Consider the following 21926-nt stretch of genomic DNA (forward strand, 5'->3'; position numbering starts at 1 on the left):
CATGTTCTGTGACATAATTTATGACATTTCAAATTACAATATTGAGGACATCACACATGCCATCATCCAAGCATCTTTTGTACACATTATTCTATAAATTAGAGGTCTGAAAGTAAGTACAAAATAGCTCAGACTAAAATGAAGCATCATTAATAGCACAATTAATTGCATCACAGATACAACTTCCCTTGTGTAGCAAGTTTGCGTTATGTGCAACATTGTTCATATGCTATGCACTTCACGGGTAGCTTAGTTCACATTAACATCAACCACAGATATATGGGAAACCCTTAGTGCAGACTGTGCTCTATCTGTATACAACTGTTAATAGAAAACCAAGTTCCTCAAGATTCTCAATCTCTGTTTTCAAAACTACAGATAGGCTTTATCTGTATCAAACCCCTCAAAGACACCAAACCTACAGTGAGAAATGAAGTTAATATGAGAAGAAAAGTGGATACTGTAAACAGTGTTTACTTTGTGGAGAACGTTTATTCTGTACCATACTGTTTGCAGACAGTGAACCACTGATGCGAAATACATCACAGAGTATTAAAAAGTATCTACCAAGAACAGTTTACACTCTATGTCAAACGTGTCCAAAGAGAGACTATTCACTTAAAATAACCTAGGTCTAAAGGTACTAAAGATCATACTATCTGCAATCTACATACTTTGACGAACATTTACAGGCGGACCATTTTTTTAAGCTAAACCAGCACACTTACATGGGCTAGCACCTGGTTCACACAGTCTTCTATGCTATGTAGAAATTGTCATGCTATAGCAATAATGTCTAAAAACTCTAGGTTCCTTACAATACTTTGTATCTACAACGTAGAATGTTTGGACTGTTGGAACTTTTTCTGCAGAACCAAAAAACGTGTGTGGAACATACTGTTTACAAGCCGTCAACTGTTACCTACACACAGAGTTACTCCTGAATACAACGATTTATGACATGTTCAATACCTCTACACACCTAAAATGCATTATGAGCACATGCGTTTTCTAAACACTTACACCCAATAGCTGGACACGGGCTGTACAGAATTAGGGACAGAAATAATATGGTAGTTACCCGGCACTATGTAAAGTATAAAACAAATTAGCACACTCATTGGATGATGTCGTCAGTGATGTCATCAATGATGTCATTTGAGATGTCATGAGTGATGTAATAAATCATGTCATAGAATATGTCTTTAGTGATTAAATATGTGAGGTCATAAGCAGTGCATGGTGGGGAGTAAGTTATAGTTAGCTCTGCTAACTTTAACTAGTGAATTTCTGTTTTTTCTTTTAGTGCAAAACATTAATGTTGTCACTGACATAGTCACCTAATTATAACTTCACTTTAACCTTTATTTTTTTCAGTGGGGAAAAAAAAGAATATATAAATAATTAAATGCAAATATATATATATATATATGTATGTATGTATGTATGTATGTATATATATATATATATATGCCCAGAACTTCATTGTCCGCCCCAAGGAAACTGGAACCAGAATAACGAAACGGACCCAAACAGGTAGATTTCAGCGCTTATTTATTTTGGTGCACCCTCTTGTCCGCCATCACAGAAAGAGGTCTTAACTATGAATTATGTCCCGTAATTCACAGTGCTGAATTCATTTGCAATATATTACGTTTCACTAAACAGATAAAAAACAGTTAACTGAATGGTTTACATGGCAAGTTTTTTTTCTTTCACTGTTGGAGCAAATGCATTTTCACAGTGACAGTTGTGCTCTCATAGCATTAATCATCTCATCTGACTATCTCAGCCTTGCAGGCCCATCTTTGATGCAAGCATCAACCACTATATCCTCCCAAGCCTGCGAAATTAAACATTGTAAATGAAGAACCTGTCAGCAAAAAATATTACACTGTCTCATAGTGCAGTTTATTTTCTTTCTTTATAGAAGTCTTGTTAAACCTACTCTACAATATATGCTTTCGATTTCCTTAGAACGTACTCTGCATTTAAAGTGAGATATATAATAATACACATTGTTGCATGAAATTCATTTGAAATATTAGCACATTATTCCCAACAAAAACGCACATTTCTCAAAACATTGACAGACATATCTGAAATCCCAGGTAAACAATTAATGGAGAATGAATGACGTTCAAATGCTTTAAATGTTTTAATGGGTACTAAAATCAAGTCATAAAATCATGTAATGTAAAAAAGTACATAATGAGTAACGTAATATTATCCTACATTACCATCTCGGGGTTCAGGTGACATGTGTAAGCGACTCAGCTTTCAGCCTTGTGGTTCCAGGACATCTTGATGGCAATATAGGCCAAAAATCATTACACTGTTACCCATAATGTAATTGCTTTGTCTCCCTTTCTATCTCTCTCTGTCTGTGTTTGTGTGTGTGTGTGTGTGTGTAGGTATAAGAAATAGATATAGATATACATTTAAAGGCAACATTAAATTAAAATGTTAAGAAAAGATTGAGATTTATGAAAATACGTTTTGGTAAAAATAATACATTTGTAGAAAATCAATGTTATTGTAAAATATATTTTTAAATTAGATTTTTGATAACCAATGTTTTGGAAAGTGATATTATTATGTGGAACTAACTCATGGATCTTGCACACCCTAGCATTGCAGCCCTGCTGGCTTGCGTTCCAGTATAGTGAATGAACAGGGTAAACAGATAGCAATATGATAATTTACTTTCTACTACCTGCTTGTTTAATCTCCATGGCACTCAATAAAAAACTGTTCAACCTGAACCAGATGAATATAACTGTGCCCACAGGATACTCTGACACGTACATAGACTCCTCTCACCATGAACTCTGCCTGGTAATATTTCCTTACTCTTGTTTACTCTTCTCTTTTCAAGAGGAGAATGGCATCAAGTAGACCAAGGTGTGGGCTTTATGGTGCGTGTATGTGTCTTTTCCACTGGATCCCAGTGTACTTGCAATATGCTATGAACCCTGTCTACATGTACTATCCTGAATAATTGGTGTCTGTTTGTACCATGATGCAGAACCACATACATATATGATCTATCCTATATGGCCTTAATATTTCTGTGTGCTACAGAATCTTTAGCATATATAGTGTGATCTTTCTGTGCCAACTGAGGTGTAGAAGACGAGTAATTAGAGCAAAGGTAGTACTTTGCAGATGCCTTTGAGGCCTCAAATGTATGAACGAAGGCGTTGAAGTGTATGCGGCTAATATTTGGGATTGGAAGAAATGTGATTTAAGAATATGAGGCCAGTGATGGTGGAGCTGCAGTAGGGCTCTCATGGAAATTTAGTGAGAATTTCTTGATATTGATGGCAGTTAATGATACTTAGAATTAAAGCCAGTGATTGGATAAGACTCAATAGAGGTCATTGAAGCCAGTTATGAGGGTTCGATAAAATTCAATTTTACCTGTGTGAGATCATTGATGAGTATTGGGTGTGATTCCTTTTAAATGCTTGAGGTGAGTTCTCATCGAGTCTGTTAACCTCATAAAGCCACCATTGTGAGGAATTATATTACCCGCAATGTAATAAATACCTTGTAGTAATACACCCTCTTTGTCCTCTTTGTCCTTCAGATGAAGACGAGTGTGCTAATGTTGGGTTCTGCATTCACGGACAATGTATAAACATGGATGGGTCCTATCAGTGCTCCTGCTTTAATGGATACGAGGCATCAGCCGACAGCAAGAGCTGCCAAGGTGAGTACACGGTTAAAACAAAATAGAGAACTCTGTAATAAAAAAGCATGGAGTGCTGCGACTCTGTTGGGCTAAACAGAAAGAAAAAATAGTGGAGTGGTCAGGCTTTAGGAGACAATGTTTACTTCTGGTGAAAGGATGTAAATGGGTGTGTTGTAGTTGAAAGAATAAAATGGAGTGTCCAGGCAGTATGAGGTAAGTTTCAGCTCCAGTGAACGGATTAAAGCTGTTCCTTCAAGTCAGAAGGCAAAGTTAATATCATTAAATGTTTTCAGTACTATCTAATCTTGCTTTCTAAATTTAGTACATTCCAATATTTCCTTTTAGTGGATGTAAACATTGCTTTCTTACACAGTGCATCCCACTAAATCCTTTCATTAAAGCCTCAGTTTCGGCAGCGACCTCTGGCATCTTGCCGACTGGTGTCACAATGGCAATAATCAATATCTCCGGTGAATACTGAAATAAATGCTATCTACATTCTGTCTCCTGAGGGTCCTTGTAGCTAAGGAAACTGCAGCTAGCTGATGTAAACCCAAGAAAAGTGTTTCTTAAGTTAAGCCTACTAGTTCGCAATTTTCCTTTAAGGCAATGTTACATTAAATCTGTACCACATTCTTTGAGATTTCAATGTTCCTGTGATGACCGACAACAGGTTTATAGTGTTACAGTTTTTATACATTCCAAGCCCTGCTGGTATCTAAATTAGAATAGTACTGTCCAAGAGTTATGGAATCCTGAGACCTCTGTTGATATCCATATAAATCCTCTGCCCTTTGAGATTCCGGAGGTTCTATAATCTGTCTGTGAAACAAGCACTGTGTAAGATAAGTACTGTGAGCGCTTTGTGGAGGACATGCACTGTTAGAACTGTTTGTCGGATGGGTATTATTGGGAAGCAAGTGTAATAGGCATCCTAAGGACTGCGTATAACACAGGCAACTCATGTAATGACTGTAACAAAGGCTTTTCCTTTGAAATATTTAATTACCAAATTTCTTGAATGACAACCAGGACAAAATGCATCAGCGTACTTTACAAATGTAAACATGCAGTTTGAAAGATCAGTGCAGCACCACAAGTACAATCATGCAAGTAAATCCAAAGATTTTTGGTGTCTTGTTTTTTGTGAATTTCATTGAGGTTTTCTTAATGTTTTCCAAACCATTTGAAATCGCAGCTTATCAGTGTTTATACACCATCACACATGACATTGGGGTGTCTTAGAGCTATGAATTGCGTTAGTATGTGGAAATTCATGTTCTATGTTTTCACTTCCATACCATGTGCATGGTAACCACACTCTTTTCATAGTTATCTGTCACTATATCATGCATTGAATGGTTAAAGCATGTAGTGTTTGGCAGGCTACCTGCTATCAGTACTGACTTGTTAGACAACGGAACTTATGTATCAAAGGGTCTACTCATTCTGCATCTATAGGTAAATGTGATAGTACATATTTGCCCAGGTTCATATGAACCAGCCATTTTACCGATCAGTGAAAGAATGAAACACTGCCAAAAGGTAAAATATAATGTTAATATTCACAGATTCTGTACAGTGTATAAAGTAATTAGATTATACCTAAACCTTGCTTCAAAACCATGTACCTTTACTCCAAGCACACAAAACTGGAGGGAAACAAATAAAGTAGAAACAGTATGTTAATGACATCCCTAAAAACAAAACTCAAGCAGAATAATCTTTCACCAGTCTTTCTTGCAGCTACCTTGTATAACAAAGTCACACCGTTAGCCACTTCATTAAGAAATAAAAATGGCTTGATTCTCTCTCACTTTCTTTTCTTTGAGTGACATTTTAGTTTGTGGTTGTGCAGGTGTTGATATGTTTACACTGATAAGGCTGTTCCCTCTCGTTGGGGTTTTATAGTTATTAAAGGGCTATGCCTAAAACATGATAGCCTACAAATAATATTTACAGAAGCAGGAATGGGTGGGCAGTATGAAAAAGAATAGTCCAGACGAACTGCCAAGCCAGGTCCTCCTGATGAGGCCTGGTGAGCATACGAATGATGGATTTAACCCAGATCTCTTGACTGGGGCTGAATGTTTTGATTTGTTCTGCATTCCGTCCATCAATTGGGTGTCTCTTGGATATATTTTGGGCACATCTACTTTCCAGGCACACCTGGCAGGGTTGGATTAGCTGTATGCAGGGCCTAATGCTGGATAACTCTGTATTGCTGTGAGTACATTTAGTTGTATTTTAGTAAAGAGGCCTTTGACTTCCACACGCGCCCCGGTGGCTTTCTGCACATACATACTTTCTGCTCGAGCCGGCATTTAAGTGTGAGTCTACCTCAAGACTCCACTTCACTGGGCTCATCGTGCAGCTTCCTGTGCCATGGAGAGGCTGCCATCGTTCTGCAGGGATGTTCCTCGTGGGGAACACTGCAGCCTTTGTCACCATTCTTGGAGCATATCTGTTGTCTGTGCCTCTACGTTGGGAGGCTCCACTTTGGCAGCTGCGTCCAACAGCTCCATGTCTTCACGCTCATTACGTACCATGGGGGCCATTTTGGTTTGGGACAAGGCTTAGCCCAATGTGTGTCTACACTGCCACGGTCAGTCAGTAAAACGCACACTTCCATGTAAGTACTCTGTGGAAAGAAATCCCCAGGCAGTTGCGTGTTTACACTGCCTTAATCAATCATTGACATGCACACTTGTGTTTTGAGAGTCGGTGTGCCTCTGCTCAATCAGTGACGTGCACTTGAGCTTTGAGAGTCTGTGTGTTTCTGCTCCTTCATTTTTCAGTGACACTCACACTTTGCAGCTGTCAAGAACACCTGCGGTGTACTGCTTCAAATCAGTGTCACATTCCTTTTAACTTTATTTACTAGCTTGTCATGGTTGATCCTACTTTCATCATTGACACACACTGCTCACTGGATTATTGTAGTGGGGGGATTTCTTTCACTGACTTGCACTTTCAGTTATTCTGTGCTCTGCAGGTGTTTTGTGAAGGGATATTTTGTTTGTTTGGTTGATATTAACCTTTCTTTGCAGTTTTTTGGTCACAAGGCTCGTTTGTTGGAGGTTTGAATGAGTATGAAGCTTGGATTGCAAACTTAGATGGGCATTATTTGTCAAAGCTAAGCACCATCTTAGAACGTTACCATTTTGGCCACAGGAACCAAAAGGAAGGGGAGACGGTGGAGAACCATGTCACAGTTTTAGGAAATTAGCCTCATTAGGTTTGGTTCTAGGTTAGAAGAAAGAATGAGGGCCCAATTTATGTTAGGCTGCAATATTGAGAAGATAGAGCATGTATCAAGTGTGTTGAAGTCATTAAGAAAGAAGAGGGAAAAGGAGATATGGTTCATGTGGTTAAGTACACCCAGAAAACTCAAGAGAAAATGAGAGATACAGACAATAGTGGGAAAGGTAGAGTACATTCCTTAGAAAGTGCTTTCGCTGTGGGAAATCTGGTCACATGGCTAATGATCAAGAGTGTTGGCAGGCAAAGCAACTCACAAAAATTTTAAATAGAAAGGGCATTCGGCCAATATTTGCAAAGAAAAGGCTTTCAAAAGTAAGGTGTGTGAAGTCAAAGAAAAGTGTTGTTGCACCAGTGATAATGGTGCATACTTCGAATGTGGGGAAATTGTCTTGCAAGTGAATGGCAATAGGAGTAGCAGCCTATTGAATGAAAAGATTGTGGAAAGAGAAGTGCCAAAGGTTTTGTTTGATTCTGGGGCCAAGATCACCATTGTAGCTAAAGAATTTTACCTAAGAAAACTCAAGGGGAAAATCAAAGTGTTTTGGCCTGCCATAAAACCGTGTGCCTATGGGGGAGAAACCATTAAGCTGTATGGATACTGTTGGGTTCTGGTTGAGTACAAGGGCAGGTATGCTAATGCTAGGATCTATATATCACAAAAGGGGGATAGTATACTCAGCTGGTTCCACGAAAGAGACTTAGGGGTAATACTGGATCCCAATAGTTGTCCTCCCATCAGGCTGAAAGAAGACTTTGATGGGAAGGCGGTGGCTGTATGGGGTGATCCCAGTGAAGCATTTCTACGAGATTTGGAGGCACGTTTTCCTGGGGACTTTCAGAGTAAACTTGGTGTCTCCAACACCATGTGCACCACATATGTTTGATGGATGGGAAACTTCGGAATGTACCAGTGGCTGTGCGTGACGAGATTAAGGCATAGTTAGAAAAGCTTAAAAATGTTGGCATTATTGAGAAGATGGAAGGGACACAGTGGCAAGCTCCAGTTGTGGCATCCAGGAAGGATAACAGGAGTTTACAGCTGTGCGTGGTCTTAAAAGAGCTTAATAAGCATGTAATGGTGGACAGTTATTGGTTGCCAACAATTTCAAATATGCTAATGCTGTTGCAAGGGGCCACAGTATTTTCCACCATAGACCTTAAGTCGGCGTATCACCAGATTAGGCTTGATGTAACTTCCAGAGATCTCACAGCGTTTGTGACGCCCTTTGGAACATTCTGTGATGCCAGGCTACCTTTTTTCGTTTTGTTTCAGCAAATTGAACGGCCTTGAAGGCATAAGAATCTATCAGGATGATATGCTGGTTTTTGTAAAGTCCCCTTACAATAAGGAGGAGGTAATGAAATTCCTTGGAATGGCATAATATTACAATTAGTTTGTGAAGGGGTTTGCAGGGTCAGACTGATTTGCATATGGCCATGTCTGAACTGGGGTGGTGTGGAGTGCAAAAAAACGATGGATTTAGGCCCAGATCTCTGTACTGGGGTGAATGTATGACATTGTTCTGCATTCTGTCCAACAACTGTAGTTTTTGCCTTTTAATGACGCCTTGTCAGACGTTCTTCTGGGCACTTGGTCCAAGCACGCTACAGGTCGGCCTGTAGATAGTTACGTGGCCAGGCGCCACCGCCCGGCTCCGGGCGACCCTTGCTTCCTGTCCACCCACCCCACCTCGAGAGCCTGGTCATCCAGGCCTCTAACTCCCAGACCGCATTCTCGACGGCTCCCCCCGATCGGGAATCCAAGAGGTATGAGCAATACGGGAAAAGGGTATTTTCCTCCCTGAGAATGGGGTTGCGGTCAGTCAAGACCGCGTGCCTCTTGGGCCGTTACACCCACTCTCTGTGGGACACGGTCGCGGACGTGCTGCCACAATGTCCGGAGGAGGTCCGGACTAAACTTGCCCAAGCCCTTGCGGAGGGTCGAGATGCGGCACGGTATTCCATCCAGTGTGGGCTGGATACCACAGACTCACTGGGCAGAGCGATGGCAACGACGGTGGCGATTCATCGCCACGCCTGGTTGAGGTCCGCCAACTTTTCGGCTGATGTCCAAAACACCCTTATGGACATGCCGTTTGATGGCCGTCGCCTCTTTGGCGACAAGGCAGACCATTCGCTTGAGCGCTTTAAGGACTCCAGGGCTACGGCCAAGTCCTTGGGCCTCTCGGCCTGTGGCAACAAACAGCTGCCTTTCTCTCCTTTCGTGGCCACGGAAGGGGCGTCCCCACACGTCTTGCCAGCCACAGGCCGCAGACTACCATCCAGTGCGGTGGCGGACGTGGAAACTGCCGTGGCAGTGGTCGGGGACAACGGCGAGGCCAGTTCACACCTACCCCTGCAGCATCCGCCTCAAAACCCTCCTAGTCCAAGCTTTCAGGCCCATGTGACGCCAGTGGGGGGCAGGGTTCGCCATCACCACCTCCACTGGCGGACTGTCACATCAGACAGGTGGGTGCTGCAAATCGTCCGAAGGGGCTACTCCCTCCCCTTCGAGGCGACCCCTCCAGCCATGCCACCGCAGTACCACCGCGTGTCGGGGGATCACTTGAAACTTCTACAAGAGGAAGTTATGGCCCTCTTGGCCAATGGGGCCATTGAACGCGTTCCTGGGCCAGAAGTAGGGTGTGGTTGTTACTCCCACTACTTTCTGGTACCCAAGAAGGGCAAAGGGGGCCTACGCCCTATCTTGGACCTGCGGAACGTCAACGGCTTCCTCCTGAAGGAGAAGTTCAAGATGCTGACACTGGCTCAGGTCTTAGCTGCCCTGGACCCAGGAGACTGGATGGTAGCGTTGGACTTGCAGGACGCTTATTTTCATATCCCCGTCCTGCCGGCCCACCAGCGTTACCTGCGGTTCACGGTAGGCCGCGAGCACTTTCAGTTTACCGTGCTCCCCTTCGGCCTTACCAGCGCCCCACGGGTGTTCACGAAAGTGATGGCGGTGGTCGCAGCTCATCTGTGCAGGTTAGGGGTTTCAGTCTTCCCCTACCTCGACGACTGGTTGTTGAAGGCGGGCTTGCCCCAGACAGTCGTCAGCCACCTCCAGACTACGGCCGACCTCCTGCACCTGCTGGGGTTCTCCATCAATGTGCCGAAGTCACACCTGTGGCTCTCTCAGAAGCTCCTCTACATCGGAGCGGTTCTAGACTCGGCGCAGTTTCAGGTTTATCCTCCCGAACAGCGGGTTCGGGATATTCAGGCTCTGATTCCGATCTTTCAGCCGTTATCCAGAGTTTCGGTCAGGTTGACGCTGCGGCTTCTGGGGCTGATGGCCTCCTGCATCCTTCTGGTGCATCACGCCAGGTGGTGGATGCAGGCTCTGCAGTGGGACCTTAAGTTTCAGTGGGCCCAGCATCAGGGCAACTTCTCCGACCATGTCTTGATCTTGGAGGGCACTGCAAGACAGTTGCAGTGGTGGCTCACGGACCGCGATTGGGTCAGTGGCAGATTCCTCTCCCTACCCCAACTGGAGCACGTAGTTGTGATGGAAGCGTCCCTCCAGGGCTGGGGGCCCCACATGGGAGAGACGGAGATCAGAGGTCTCTGGTCTCCGGCGGAGTCCCGGCTCCACATCAACCTTCTGGAACTGCCGTCGATCCGGCTTGCACTGAAGGCATTCCTCCCCTCTGTTTGGGGGAGTGTAGTGCAGGTGTTCACGGACAACACCACCGCCATGTGGTACTGCAACAAACAGGGCAGGTGGAGTCGTGGACCCTATGCCAGGAGGCTTTGCGCCTCTGGCAGTGGCTGGAACATCAGTGCGTGACCCTGGTGGTTCAACACCTGGCCGGTTCCCTGAATGCCAGGGCAGACGAACTCAGCCGTCGGTGCATGATAGATCACAAATGGCGTCTGAACTTGGACGTGGCGCAAGGCCTCTTTCAGCAGAGGGAGAGCCTTGGTTAGATCTTTTCGCCACAGAAGAGAATGCGCAATGTCATAAGTTCGGCGCATTGGAATTTCCAAGGCGGCACTCGCTCGGAGACGCTTTTCGTCGCGAGTGGAGCTGCGGTCTGTTGTACGCCTTTCCGCCTATACCACTTCTGCCCAGAGTGCTGAAGAAGATCAGACACGCCCGGGCCCAAGTTATCCTTGTGGCTCCGGACTGGGCACGAAGATATTGGTATCCCGAGCTACTCAGCATGTCTGTCGATCCCCAGATTCGTATGCCTCTTCAGGAGGACCTTCTGTCGCAGCAGCAGGGGACGGTCTCCACCCGAACCTGTCCAGTCTCCACCTCCATGCTTGGAGATTGAGCGGCGACAGTTGAGGCCATTTGACTTGCCTCCTGAAGTTTGTAATGTGATTCTGGCAGCCAGGCGTCCCTCCACAAAGTCGGTATACTCCTGCAGGTGGAACAGATTTGTGGCATGGTGCACAGCAAAGGCTGTGGATCCACTCTCTGCCCCCTTTCTGAGGTTCTCCTCTTCTTTCTTTCTCTTGCCCAGCAGGGCTCTGCTCTGGGCACTATCAAGGGCTACCTTTATGTCCTTTCCGCCTTCTTAAGGCTACTTGATCAGCCTTCTTTGTTCAAGTCCCCTATTGTTAATAGGTTCTTGAAGGGCATCACTCATATGTTCCCCCCTGTTCCTTTTGTGATGCCCCAGTGGGACTTAAACCTGGTTCTGACTTACCTGACTTGTGCTCCTTTTGAGCCGCTTCATAACTGTCCTCTCCGTCTTCTTACACTTAAGACTGCTTTCCTGGTTGCCATCACCTCTGCCAGGAGAGTTAGTGAGCTCCAGGCTCTTTCCTCCAAGCCTCCTTTCCTTTCTGCCCATCCGGACAAGGTTGTGTTGCGGACAAGACCCTCTTTCCTTCCCAAGGTAGTCACAGCCTTCCATATCGGGCAGTCCATCACCTTGCCCACCTTCTATCCTCCTCCGCATCCCTCTAAAGAGGAAGAGCGGCTTCACCGTCTGGACCCAAAACGTGCGCTCTCATACTATCTAGATCGCACACGCCAGTTCCGGGTGGATGACTAACTCTTTGGTGGTTACGTGGGCGCTAAGAAAGGAAGGGCAGTGCACAAACGGACCATCTCTCGGTGGGTCGTGCTACTCTTTGGCTAAGAAGGAGCCTCCTGTTGGGCTGAGGGCCCATTCCACTCGGGCCACGGTGGCTACTACTGCCCCGGGCCGGGGAGTCCCCTTGCAGGACATCTGTCAGGCAGGAACGTGGGCCTCGCTGCACACGTTCGCTAGACACTACTGCCAGGACAGCCAAGTCCGGAAGGATGGCTTCTTTGGCCGTTCCATCCTCCAGGACTTTCTGGTGTGATTATTGGTTCGCAGACCCACCACCGGGGTTGGTATTGCTGGGGTATCTATTCTAAGGTAAGGAATCTAATACCAACCTTTTTCTTTCAAATGCACAAGTTACTTACCTTCGGTAACGATATATCTGTAAGAAACAGTAGTTAGTATTAGATTCCTTACCGCCCCACCTATCCTCCCCGTTCTGCGAAACGATATCTAGGGTTAAGGTCATCCCCTTTCAGGGCCCTAGTTTCATGGCACCAGTGTTGGTTTTTATCATGGCTCTGCGTTTCTGGTGCGGAAAAGCTGTGTATAAGAACTGACGTCGGCGCGCGAGGGCGGCGTCTAACTACTCCGGCGATGTCATCCCGGCGCCAACGACGCCGACGACGGACGCGGAGCCGCAGACGACGCCTACCGACACGCAAGGGTACTGCTACGTAAAAGTTTCCGTATCCAGTCTGACGCCTGGGGATATTCTAAGCTAAGGAATCTAATACTAACTACTGTTTCTTACAGATATATTGCTACCGAAGGTAAGTAACTTGTGCGTTCAGACTGGTACAGGTGGATGAGGGAGATCAATCCAACTCGTGTGATGCAGATAATGAAGTAGTGTGTGAGATTGAGGGTGATGGTATCACAAAAAATAAATAGCGTGATTAACTTTTTTCTCCGATCAGGGAATTTTGGAGCTGCTGGATTTAATGAGGAAGGGATAGAATGCTAGGGTGAAAGATAGTAGTGGATTTGAAAAATGTTGGCATGTTAAGGACGAGTTGTCAAAAAAACATGGATTGTTGTTCAGGGGCACGAGCTTAGTCCTACCAATTACTTCGAGTTAAGAGCTCATAACTTTGGCACACTGTGGCCATCAGGGAATGTATAATACCAAGGAAAGACTCAGATTGGCATACTGGTGGCCAGGTATGGATAATCATGTGGAGAGAGTGATTGGAATATCTGTATTGTATGCTATGAGCAAAAAAGCAGCCAAACCTAAAGATGAGCCCATGGTAATCAAGGACTGCCCCACTAATCTGTGATTGAAGGTTGCCCTGGATATTTTGGGACCTAAACATGCTGATAGTTGTAAGTCATATTTGTTGGTTCTTATTGATTTGTACTTGAGGTAGCCAGAGAGTACATTCTTTAGAGGAATAGAACCCAAACGTCCTATGGTTTCTTAAGGAGGTATATGGTAGGGAAGGCTTACCAGTGTGATCATCACGGACAATGGGGTGCATTTAGTATCTGAAGAAATTGAGCAGTATATAAAGTATATAAATAGGATAAGGCACAAGATATGCTCTTTGTACAACCTAGAAACCATTGGGATGGGGGAACGTTTCAATCGAGTATTGAAGGAGACGATAGCCATGGCTATGGATTGGAAGGAGGAAGTCATCAAAAAAAGTTAAAGTGTATAGAGTATCTCCACATGCTGTCACAGAAAAGTCTCAGTTTGAGCTCTTCATATGTAGACAACCCAATACCCTGGTGGCACCTACATGGGTTAATGATATGGAATCGAGATCAGGGAGTTTGGAACAAGAGTTGGGAGCTCAGAGAGGGAAGGACAAATTGAGGTTAGCAAAAAAACTGTTATGCAAGGAAGTCGATCAAGAAAACGTAAATCAAGGTGGGAAATTGGGTCATGATTAGGAAACTGTGCAGAAAAGGAGGTAAATCAGGATTCTACAAACCTTTATAAGTCTTCAAGGTATTGACCAATGCAATTAAGACTGAAGACTTTCGTATTGGGAAAGTGAGATTTTTGATCGATTATCAGATCACCCTGACTCCTATCTCACTTAAGTGCTTTTGGATCGATTGTTGACTGTCATTGAGTAAAAGGCAAACCCTACATAGGTCAAACAAGCCCAAAACTGACACAACTCTAAAGAACCACTTACTACGGATAAGTTTAAAGATTTATTATAAAGCCAAAATTAGTTGCAGGTACAAACATCTCAATATAAGATTCAACAGATACACAGGCAGTAAGATGAACATGAACTCTCTGAGAGATCTTAATCGGCAGAAGAAAACTACCAAAACCAATTCAAAAATCAGTAAGTTAAATATCATCGACACAAGATGAATCTTAGGCGTCATTTACAGAAAAGAAACAAATCAGGTTAGACTGACCCTACACTCGACTAGATGACATCCCTACTTAGCAAGTTCTTTACCTAAAAAGGTGTCAGCCGTTTTGACTTCCAAAGAAGTTCAATCTCTCTCTCTTAGTCTCAGATGGAAAACCTATGCATTGTAGCAGTACCCTTTCTGCCTACCCATCCGCTCTCTAAGGGTCCTCAGGCCATCTGCTCTGCCTCCTCCCCAGGGCACTGTCCCTAATACAGAATCACAGTATGGGTGGAACGCCCCTCTGAGACGCCCACCACGTACACAATTCACGTGGTCTCGATTCTGGTTTTTTCCATAGTTTCGCTTCTTTGGGCCGTCTGTTAAAGTTGACCTTGCTTCCCAGGCTCCGTCTCCAGCATGCTGGTACCCCCATGACATTCCAGTAGACTCCTCCGGACCCGAGCCTATCTCCTCGAACAGAGCTCTATTCATCAAGCTCTTGATTGGTACCCCCCTCGCACCTGAAAACAGACACTTCGAAGCAGGGCCCCAAATTCCAGGCTCCCCTTATCAGGCTAGGCCATAAAACTTCGACCAGCATTGGCAATTTATTTTAACGAGGCTTGACTTTTAACTAGCACGTGCAGATCAAAGAAGACACTTTATCTCTTCAGGCCTACTAAATTACGTGCAGTAGCCTGCACCCTGTGAACCCTTATTTCTTAACTTAAAATAATATGCTAACACACCACTCTCTGGTTATACAAAACACATCTATAAAACATAGCCTTTAACATATAAGCAAAATCATTGAATAATATTAAATCCACGTTACGTGAAAGATGCAATGGTACATTTCGTTTTTATACAGTGCCATGTGGTCTGCACGTTTCTTCATTTTGCATTTTACATCCTTCTTCATTTAGCAGCTCCATAACATGGAACCTGATTAACACATCTAACATTTCTAAGCATTTCCACACATTTCTATATTAGCCCACACTCTATATGTGCTCTCTATATCTAACAAAGCAATCGTGAGTAAATGCGGATACATATTCTCATATCTCTAGTTACCTTAGCTAACTTTACGCAACTGGTTTGTAAATATGGCGTATTCATACATTTCATTCAAATTGCGCTCTCTCAGTATATGGAACCTAAATAGGAATGCTGTGGTCAAGGGTGATGTAATTCACGGAGGTCTTGGAAACACTGGAGTACCAGAGTTGCCCTCCAGGAAGTCTAGCAGGGATGTTAAATCTCCTTCTTATTTAAAAGAGTAAGTTAAAAAGGCGTATCTCTTTGCTTGCATTCTCTGTTCTTATTTGTGTATTTCATATACATTGATTTTGTTTTATAAGTTGAGTATTTGTTTTTTGCCAATTAAAGAAGGGAGATGTGTGATATCTAAAGTTCCTTGTATATTTTAGAACCTGTTGAGTGTGGGTAGCTATGGCAGTGGAATGATATGAGGTCATCTGCAATGTTGAAGGACTATGAGCAGAGCTGATCCAGGCAGTGGTTAATGAGGTTGGAAGGGACCCTGTATGAAGAATAAACCTGAATTTGAAACTACCTAGCTGTCGCCTGGATTTATGTACAAAGGCCTGTTTGTCACAGCAGGATTTTCACTTATTCCTGAACCTCAGATGGTGGGGACTCATTTCAATGTACAGTGGCAGAAAAAATCTAAAAGTAGATAACTGCTCCAGTAGGACTACAAAACAGTTCCTTTTTTATGGAACCTGTTTACAATATGACTTGAAATAGAGGAATTGTCACTCGAAGTTTATCACTCAATGTTTACTGTTGTTTAAAGTTGATGTGGATTCCTGTCTGTGATGTTGAGGTGCAGATGAGGGTGGACAGAAAAGAGTGGCTAAAATGTCACGGTGCTGTGATTTACAGGCAGTTCCTGGGAATATATATTTTTTTAAGGTAGAATCGTTGGATGCTTCTGGTTTACAAGTATGTACTTGATTGCAGGAAAATGTGGTTGCAGGGTCTGAGAACCTTGATTGAGATCCACGGTGAAAAGAATAAACAGAGAAAAGTCATGGTATATTGAAACAAACTGAAGACGAAGATTGGACTGTTACAAAGACTAATCCTATGGCTTAAGAACATCCTTCATATGTGATTGTGGGGACAGTGCACATACTATGCCTCCCATATGACTGAATCCCAAATTGATTCTCACTGCTGCACCAGTCCCAGGATTTCCAGATGTTCTCAGTTAATAGAAACCTCAAAGGCAGATTTTCTTTTTGTAGCTAGGAGTGTAATTGAGTGCCCGTCAGTCGTTTTGTTGGATGTATATATGTGGAAGGTAATTTTGTAGTTGGCTGGGGCAAATGGATCAATTGTTATTACTTGGGTGAGGCCTTAACACAATACTGAACAATAATCTGTGTTGATCCCACTTTTGCAACTACGTCAAAGACTACTACAATGCTTAGAAATCAGTTGATGGAACTGTTGGTCCATGTCTGGCTTAGGCTAAAAGTAGAGATGAAACAATTCTCATTTTACTCCTCAGTATATGACGCATCCTCCTGAAGAGGCAATGTCATATGCTCTGAGGAGCAGAGATAGGAGATCAATGAACGAAACATGCATCCTTGCATGTTGTCTGATCATAGTCTGGTCGAAGCTGTATTCTCGATCGCCCATCCAGATAGCTTTTTTAGGCAGTGTTTTAAAGTAAGTGTTGGATTTAGGGCCTTATTTAGAAGTTAATGGTGCAGAAATGAGGCAACAAGTGGTGAATTTCCTGCTTGCATATTTAGATTGTATATGTGCCTCATGAATCAAACTAATTAAGGCCATACTCTTCGGGTCTTTAGTCTTAGAATACATTGATATGTTTTTAGCATACAATGAGTCATGAAGCTTCTAAAACTAGGAATACTTTCAAAGTTCATTTTTCAGAAGGGTATAATAGAGGCATATATTTATTGCTCGGGCGGGGGGGGGATACTGAAGTCCTCATTTCTGCGGGCAGGTTCGGGGTTTTTGACCACCTTGGATATCTCAGACCCCAGGGGACTTCTTTCCCCACCTCACACAGTGCCAGGAGGCGCACCTGAAGACTCATGGCTCCAGAGGTGTCGGGCATCCACGGATGTGCTAAAAAGCGCTACTGCAATGCCACTGTATGGGACATTTCTGAGGGCAGCTTTGCACTCATTTGCCCCCTCAGACATCTCAGACCCCAGGGGACTTCATCCCCACCTCGCACAGCGCCAGGAGGAGCACTTGCAGAGTTGTTGCTCTAGAGGAGGCTTGGCCTCCACAGACGCGCTAAAAAACACTACTGCAGTCACCTTTCTGCGGGCAGCGTCGGGGTGACTTGACCCCTTTGGACACCTCAGACCCAAGGTGACTTTATCCCTCACCTCACACTGCGCCAGGAGGTGCGCCTGCAGACTTGCAGATTACAAAGTGCATATAATGTAAATAAGTCAGTGGTATACTGCTTTCCTAAGAGATATCGTTTAGATACTTGACGTTTATTATGTAAAATCCTAATATAGAACAGTGAATTATTAACTGTCATCAAAGAACTGCATGCACACTGCAAAGTATAGATTAGAGCATAGATGAATTTTGAAAAAAGGGATCATTTGGGTAGAAATCGATTCTTATTATTAAAGCGAACCCCAACTATGGTGCTCCATTTTCAATTCTGAGTTTGTGCTTCTCCAGACCAAGCACTCAAACTATACTGCCTACTAATTATGGATGGCATGTGACTACTACACCTTGTAGTCCCTGGCTTATGTAATATTTCCTACACACTGATTTACATACGTATGATTGATTGTATCTATGTAATGTGTGTGTGATGCAAAGTGCTCTGACACCCAACACTGGTATGAGTGACGCTATATTATGAATTAAATGCATCTGAAAGAGAGTGATTATGGAGACTTGAGGGGCACTGTTAAAAGGTGGTGGTGAGGGAATCCATGGTGGAGGTGGTCACAACCTCCACCACGGATTGGGGCACCAAAAAACATTGTTGCACTGGGCGCCACCACCGCTAAAGCTAGCCCTAGCCCTGGTCCTTAGAGATTAGACCTACCCTAGATGCTTCTAACCAGATCTAAGGGTGGCCTTGCTTGGCCCATCCAGTATTGCCCCCTCCCTTCATATAGGAGTGCAGTGCAGTGATGCAGGGACCACACCTGAGGGATTGCCCACTACTGGTAATTCAGAATCTAGTGGACCCTCAGAAAGCTACAAACAAGTAGTGGTGAACCTCCCATCCATATGTGGCAATTCTTACCAGAGGACCTCAGCTGTGTGCAGGGCAGAGAAAGTCATATGAAGAGCTCTATATTAAAACCCTGGGTTGGCTTGCATGGCACAGAGACTTTCCCCTATCACAAGCAAGCAACATACTACTTACCAGAAGGGATGCCTGGTTTGGGCTAGTTCAAGCGGATTGAGGTGGAGACTGTGTCCTTGTTTATTTTAGATATCCATCATTGGCCTAGACTGTGCTATTTGGACGCTCTAGCAATCCCATACAGAGGAGCCACATCGAGCCACTACCTTAGGTTATTTTAATAGGTCACCTGCCCAACATCACTCCCCCACAAACCAGCAATCATTGAGGCCATGCAACCCATCAGTGTTCGCCCGCATTAATCAAATGCGAAATGGCAATGTCTACACAATGCCAACCTCCAATCAATATGATTCCCTAGCAGGTGTAGATTGACTGACTAAAGGCGAACAGCGGCCACTGTCTACAGCCAACGCATTGGGGGTCGGACCACCAGGTGACATTTCAAACAACCTTGAGAGGGGGCTCTAAATGATTAGTACTTTCAGTAACAATTGTAACACATAGCATTATTCTTGTGTTTGCCCCAAGGCCTGCTGCGGGACTTCATCTAGCTAAAGGTGGTATAAGACGGGGTCCACAATCACAGACTTGCGGCATAACAATGGAGTAGATAGTTAGAAAGTACACCTAAAAGTAGTGGGCCAACAGCTAGATAGGGCTGTGAGTAAGCAAACTTCTCCAGTGAAACATCAGCCATGGTGGTTTAGTACTGTCCGGGCTTACTAGGGGCATTCCTATGCCACCACAAAATTCAGAAGCAGTAGGGTCATCTTGCCTTGCTCCATCGACCCCAATGACTACCGTAGAGGGAAGGCTTGCCCCTACTGCAACTGTCCATTAACTAAGCTCATCTAATGGAACGTAGCAGGTCTGGCCTCAAAATTAAACTGTCCAGAATGGTGTGAATTTATAGAACAACATGGTCTTTGGCTTTTTCCAGAGACCCGGTCTTTGAAGCCCATCCACTGAGTAGGATATGTAAACTTCTGTAAGGAAGATGAAACTGCAGGGAGGAGCAGGACTCAGGGGGGCTTACAATCTGGGCTAGAACTACCATATTAGGCTCATCTAAGGAAATGAATGTGGACTCTCCTGACATTCTATGCATTAGCCTGACTGTTTCCCTGGACGCAAGTGATTATATGTACAATATGTATTTCAGACCTATTGGGAATAAAATGGAATCTTTGGTTTTATACCTACTTAATGTGCATTTAGCTGCACTGCCAGTTAATGCAAGAAAAATAGTGGGGCGGAGGGGAGTGACTTCGCCTGTCAAGCCGAGCCCTTGAGTTTTGATAGCCAGGCTCTCACAGTAGATGAGGACACTGTGTGGTCAATCCCAGAGCTACCAATCCCTCCCATCAAGAATTCGACAACTACGGCAGTCCAAAGTAATGCACTTGCTTTATATTAGGGGCTCTGTGCCTGCAATGGAAGACTAAGCTCTGACAAGATTGGGAAACACACATTTAATTGCATGAACAGCACAAGTTTAATTGATAATATAATGCTGAATAAAAAGTTATAGCCACATCTGATTGACATGATAATAATACCCGGTCAAGATAGTGACCACAATGTATTGGTTCTTATGCTGAGAATATCTACAAATTCTCAAACCAGCAACCATGTTGAGCATTGACATCTATTCACCAATATGCCAGGGGTCGCCGAAGAAGCATCCTACATCTTTTGACCACTATGATTTCACATGAAGTGACATCATAGGATCTGATGTCTACTCAGGAAATTGGGTCACTGACATAATATCGATTACACTAATATAGAATTACACAAATATCGAAGATAAAATATCAAATACAAAAAAATCGAATTCCTATCTACAAACAGGTAAGTACAAAAATATCGAATCAAAAATATAGTTAAAAAACAATATAGTTAGTCAAAATATCGAATTTATTTAAAGGCCTTAAAAATAATTTAAAATTAATGAAATATTACAAATAATTAACTAACATATACTTAAAAATACTTAAATAACCTTAAAATTATTAAATAATTAATTTAAGTTATAAAAACCATACAATTTTATTTTTCAAAACATATATATATAAATTAACATAATATTAATAAAAAAAAATACAATGTTTTTACTGTAGAATAGCGTAGGGGTAAAAATTACTATTCCCACTCCAGTGAGTGCAAGAGTAGGGAAAGCGTTGGATAGCGTAGGGGTAAAAATTACTATTCCCACTCCAGTGAGTGCAACAGTAGGGAAAGCGTTGGATAGCGTAGAGGTAAAAATTCCTATTCGCACTCCAGTGAGTGCAACAGTAGGGAAAGCGTTGGATAGCGTAGGGGTAAAAATTACTATTCCCACTCCAGAGAGTGCAACAGTAGGGAAAGCGTTGGATAGCGTAGGGGTACAAATTACTATTCCCACTTCAGAGAGTGTAATAGTAGGGAAAGCGTTGGATAGCGTAGGGGTAAAAATTACTATTCCCACTCCAGAGAGTGCAACAGTAGGAAAAGTGTTGGATAGCGTAGGGGTAAAAATTACTATTCCCACTCCAGTGAGTGCAACAGTAGGGCAAGCGTTGGATAGCCTAGGGGTAAAAATTACTATTCCCACTCCAGAGAGTGCAATAGTAGGGAAAGTAAATACTTCATATATTATTAAAAAGTATATATATATATATATATATATATATATATATATATATATATATATATATATATATATATATATAAATACCAATAAAAAATTAATTAAAAGTAATTACCAATTTAATATAATATAATAATTAATCAATAAAAAATACAAATAAAAATTAAATATTAAAATTAATTACATATTAATACAAATTAATTACCAATTAACTAATTAGCAATTAAAAATTAATTAACAATTAATTCAAAATAAAAACCAATAAATAAATTAAAATATTTAACTAACGATAATTAAATTACTTCCCACCCTATTCCCCTATAAACCCACAACCCGCTACTGGAAATAAATTTATAAAATTAACATAATCATCAATTATTCAATTAATAAAAAGGTATTACCAATTAAAATTTAATTAATTACCAATTAAAAATTAATTAACAATTAATTCAAGATAAATACCAATAAATAACTTAAAATATTTAATTAATTATAATTAAATTACTTCCCACCCTATTCCACTATAAACCCACAACCTGCTACAGAATTAAATTACGCAAAACTTAAATAGCATAAATTTCATTACTTTAAATACAAATTTAA

The 21926-nt window shown here is 42.8% G+C and overlaps 1 protein-coding gene across 2 annotated transcripts in view; it reads left to right on the forward strand.

Annotated features, from left to right (window-relative positions):
- LTBP2 (latent transforming growth factor beta binding protein 2) overlaps nt 1–21926 on the forward strand; it is a 1419414-nt gene that overhangs the window by 1065486 nt on the left and 332002 nt on the right. For both annotated transcript variants that reach the window (XM_086937485.1, XM_086937488.1), the window contains exon 17: nt 3593–3715. In XM_086937485.1, the coding sequence (XP_086793611.1) occupies nt 3593–3715 (123 nt within the window). The remainder of the gene's footprint in view (nt 1–3592; nt 3716–21926) is intronic.

This window comes from Lissotriton vulgaris, chromosome 9 (assembly GCF_964263255.1).
Source record: "Lissotriton vulgaris chromosome 9, aLisVul1.2, whole genome shotgun sequence".
In the NCBI taxonomy this organism is placed as follows: domain Eukaryota; kingdom Metazoa; phylum Chordata; class Amphibia; order Caudata; family Salamandridae; genus Lissotriton; species Lissotriton vulgaris.